Source organism: Puntigrus tetrazona, chromosome 18 (assembly GCF_018831695.1).
Source record: "Puntigrus tetrazona isolate hp1 chromosome 18, ASM1883169v1, whole genome shotgun sequence".
NCBI lineage: Eukaryota > Metazoa > Chordata > Actinopteri > Cypriniformes > Cyprinidae > Puntigrus > Puntigrus tetrazona.
Window position 1 is genome coordinate 131,906 of NC_056716.1, and position 3,804 is coordinate 135,709.

Genomic DNA, 3,804 nt, shown 5'->3' on the forward strand with positions numbered 1-3,804 from the left:
CAGCTGTCACAAGAATATATGTGTATGACAGTTTGTCCAAATATACTACACGTCATATAAACACTTTATGCAAATATTACAAGAAAAAGCAGGTTCAAAATGACAGATGTTATCTGTTTGTACAATGCTACAGAAATAATTCTAATACTTGCTAACAATGCTAGACATTTTGAGAATCACTTCAAAGCAAGAAGTAATGTTTGATAGAATATAATACGTTTACATATTAAATATTGTATATATAGGGTTATATTGTAATTGTTCACCCAAAAAAAGCATCAGGGGATTAATGGGACATGATGTGAGATTCTGAAAAAGTTATTTTTCATAGCTTTCAAATATTTTATAGATTTTGCATAAACACACTAACATGTTCTAATGAATAAACACTAATATCAAGAAGAGAGACATTTCATTTAGGTAATCTGACTTTGTAATGTATCACAATCAGAGGTTTTATGGGCAACAGAGCCAGGAGATATTTCCAGCTCGATGCAGATAAAGAATGGGTTGAACAAAACCAGCCAATATATAACAAATTGAAGCAGGAACCCAATATATATGAGTATTCTGTCCAGTCAAAAGAACAGAGAATCCTGTGATAGCATATGGTGCATATGTGATAGTCATGCTCACAGTAGTTATGAGAATGAGATAAAACGCTCTTCTCTTCATGTGGTTTTCCTCTTCTCTCTCTCTCCCTCTTCCTCCTGGTCCTGACTGCTTCAGAGCTCTGAGAATAGCCACGAGAAAGAACAACTGGAAGAAGGTGAGGAGAAGGAAGTGTGTTGAGAAGAAGCTTATCTGTACTTGAATGTTTTGTGCAATTACAATAAATAAACAATAGAAACATGATCCGAGAGTGATTATCCAAGCCACAGCGCAGCAGATCACTCTGTATCTGAGAGGTTTGTACTTCAGAAAGGTTACAGGATGCACCACCGCCAGGTAATGCTCTACACAGATCAGACACTGAAACAGAGGACGACCGGTGAGTATTAGTCCTTGTAGAAACATTGGTAATAATTTGAGACTCGCGACGTAAAAGGGCAGTATAGAGACCAAATTATTCAAACTGGTACAAATCTCACAAATAGAGAGATTGAGCATGAAGAACTCTGAGGCGACTCCACTTCCTGTTCCTGTGAGGATGAGCCATAGAACATAGACATTTGTAGGAACGCCAAACAGGAAACTGATGCTGAGCGCACTGATTTCAATATAGTCCAGAGGTCCCATTATAGAGTTTGTAGATGTTTCAGGTGTAGTGAAGTTCACTGTAGAGTTATTCATCTCCTCTGGGTTTGTCTTCAACAGCTCACAAATCACATATATAATACTGCAGCTGTGATCTTTTAAAGAAAGAATTGTAAATGAACCAGTTAAATAAACTAAACCATACATTTTAATTTACATTATATATTTTTTTGTATTACTTTGGAAAGTAACAAAGTTACTAATTTAAACCCTAAAATCAGAATATGCCTTTAAACTATGTTTGCATATATTCAGTATTATTCATGCTTATAGTCTACATTTATAATAATTTAGTTTTATTCATTCAAGGTGCTTAAGTAAAAATAAATAAATAAATAAATAAAAATAGCTCAGTCCTATTTTAACTCAATAGCTAAAGCATTACCATCACTAAACATCAAACTGAGTGTCTTTTTTGTATTGAAATATTATTTTAAAAGCAATCAAAAGTAAGGTTTATCACCTGAAGAGCGTATGTCCAGTCTCTTTGGCTGTTCATAATCTCTATGCTGTGTTTTTAGACTAGAAGAATACATGATTTAATCTCCTATACGTCACACAAAACAAGCTGCATCATTGGTGAACAAAAGGTAGCAACCACTTACAACTATTTCAGATCGATTTGATTAGAATTCATAGTGTGCCTTGATTTCTAAAATATTTATTTGAAAAAAATAAAAAAAAAACTTTAATAGTAAATGTTCATATTTATGATGCACACAGATAAAATTGGTCAAGTCTTTTATTTTATGTTACTAATTTAATTTGCATCTAACCTAACTGATGTCCTGTAATTTACATTTTGCCATTTTTAGACTAATTTAATGTTAGAACTTATAGTATAACTTGACTAAATATGAAGCTGGTGTCTGCCAGGTGTCACTCACTGAACACTTACACACACACACACACACACACACACACACACACACACAAACAAACATATTATATATATGGAAAGGGTGGCATAAAATGTTTTAGTGGCAAAGAATGGTAATTTGCATTTTCCATCTATAAATAAAATAAAATAAAATAAAATAATAGATTTAAGAACAGCACGGGTCGAAGAATTTTTCAGTCCGGTGCAGATAAAGATCAGGCTGAAGGAAACCAGCCAGAACAAAACAAATGAAACAAGCAGAAAAGTGTTGCTCCATATTCTGCTTTAAAAATAATTATAGTTAAAAAGAATCCAGTCATAGTAAAAGGCCAATTACTATCTCTATAATAACTATAATGGTGTACATGTAACCTTGAGTAGTTTAAAAGAGACAAACAGAAATGGCACCCTTTAAAAATGACTTTGTCTGATAAGGAACACTGGGAATTCCTGTGACAATTTGTTTTGTATTACTGGATTGCTCTGTATTGAGAATAAACTTAATATTGTTAAATTCAGCTTCATCAGCAGCTCATGCTTTACTCTATACATCAGTAGTTGAATATGCATATCAAGAAATAGTATTCATTACGTGATGAGCTTTGTGCGCTCCTCGATTGACCTGATCTGTTTTAACAGGTAACATAATAATCTTTACCCAGAAGTATATCGTGTTCCTGTAGTGTCGAGTTTCTAGTCTGAGACATTGACACATAATGGCGGATGAGCGTTAAAAACTAGTGGCTTTCAGCGTGAGCGCTGAGAAATTCATGTCTAAAAATACATATGGTTGAGATAAGCAGGCGAGGTGAGGAATAATGATAAATCGTTTAGATTTGTACAAGCATGGATTAGTCTTGCATAGCGACGTACAGTTAGAGTTTAGGAAGAACATGTTTGTGATTATCTGTTAGCATGCTAAGACCTCATTTAGCGGCGCTGTCAGCCATTACATATAAAAAAAATTCGGTGGTAAAATGCTTTTATTTATTACTTTGTGCAAATAAATGGATAAATAATTGTGTTCAATTGAAATATTGTTCATAAAAGAAGATCAGTTCATTAGTGTATTTCATAGAAGATTAAAACTAGTTAAAAAGTGTATTGATACCGCTACAGACAGTTATCGATGCTGGAGTTATATGGATCTAAAGTAATTAGATATCCTCATTTATGCTTTTAGTTTGCATTACTCATATTCATGGTAAAAGGAGCTTGTAGTGTTTAAATGTTGTTGACATACTTATTTCGTAATGTTGTGAGCAAGTGGGCACAGAGCCGTCAGACCTATTCGATAATGTTCAAAAGTTTATATCCGATATTTCTTGAGTGTAGTTTATATAGTAGCATGTCCAGTGTCACGTATCTGTGTAGACATTTACGCTTATTGTTTATGGTCATTGTTATATGGTATGTTCTTCACCTCAGAAACGAATGTGGTTGTGATTATGCAATACTGAAATGTTTTGCAATTATTATTATTATTATTATTATTAATATTGTTTTTTTGTTTTTTTAATAATCATTTTCCATATCTGTCACATTACTTGATCTATCTCCTGTCAAAATAAATACACAAACCTGATTTTTTTTTTTTTAATCTGATGTATTTTTTTATGTCAGTCAAGCACATATATTTTTGTGCCAGCCGAAAAGTCAATCTACAT

At 33.0% G+C, this 3,804-nt stretch overlaps 1 protein-coding gene across 1 annotated transcript; it reads right to left on the reverse strand.

Moving 5' to 3' along the window:
• Positions 1–456: 456 nt before the first annotated feature.
• Positions 457–1,293, reverse strand: LOC122322906 (P2Y purinoceptor 8-like). The gene has a single exon (XM_043216504.1). It carries the CDS (start codon positions 1,291–1,293, stop codon positions 457–459), a length of 837 nt encoding a protein of 278 aa, XP_043072439.1.
• Positions 1,294–3,804: the final 2,511 nt, after the last annotated feature.

Bases quoted from the DNA above. Each gene is read 5' to 3' on its own strand.
- LOC122322906 (XM_043216504.1), bottom strand. From the start codon at position 1,293: ATGAATAACTCTACAGTGAACTTCACTACACCTGAAACATCTACAAAC.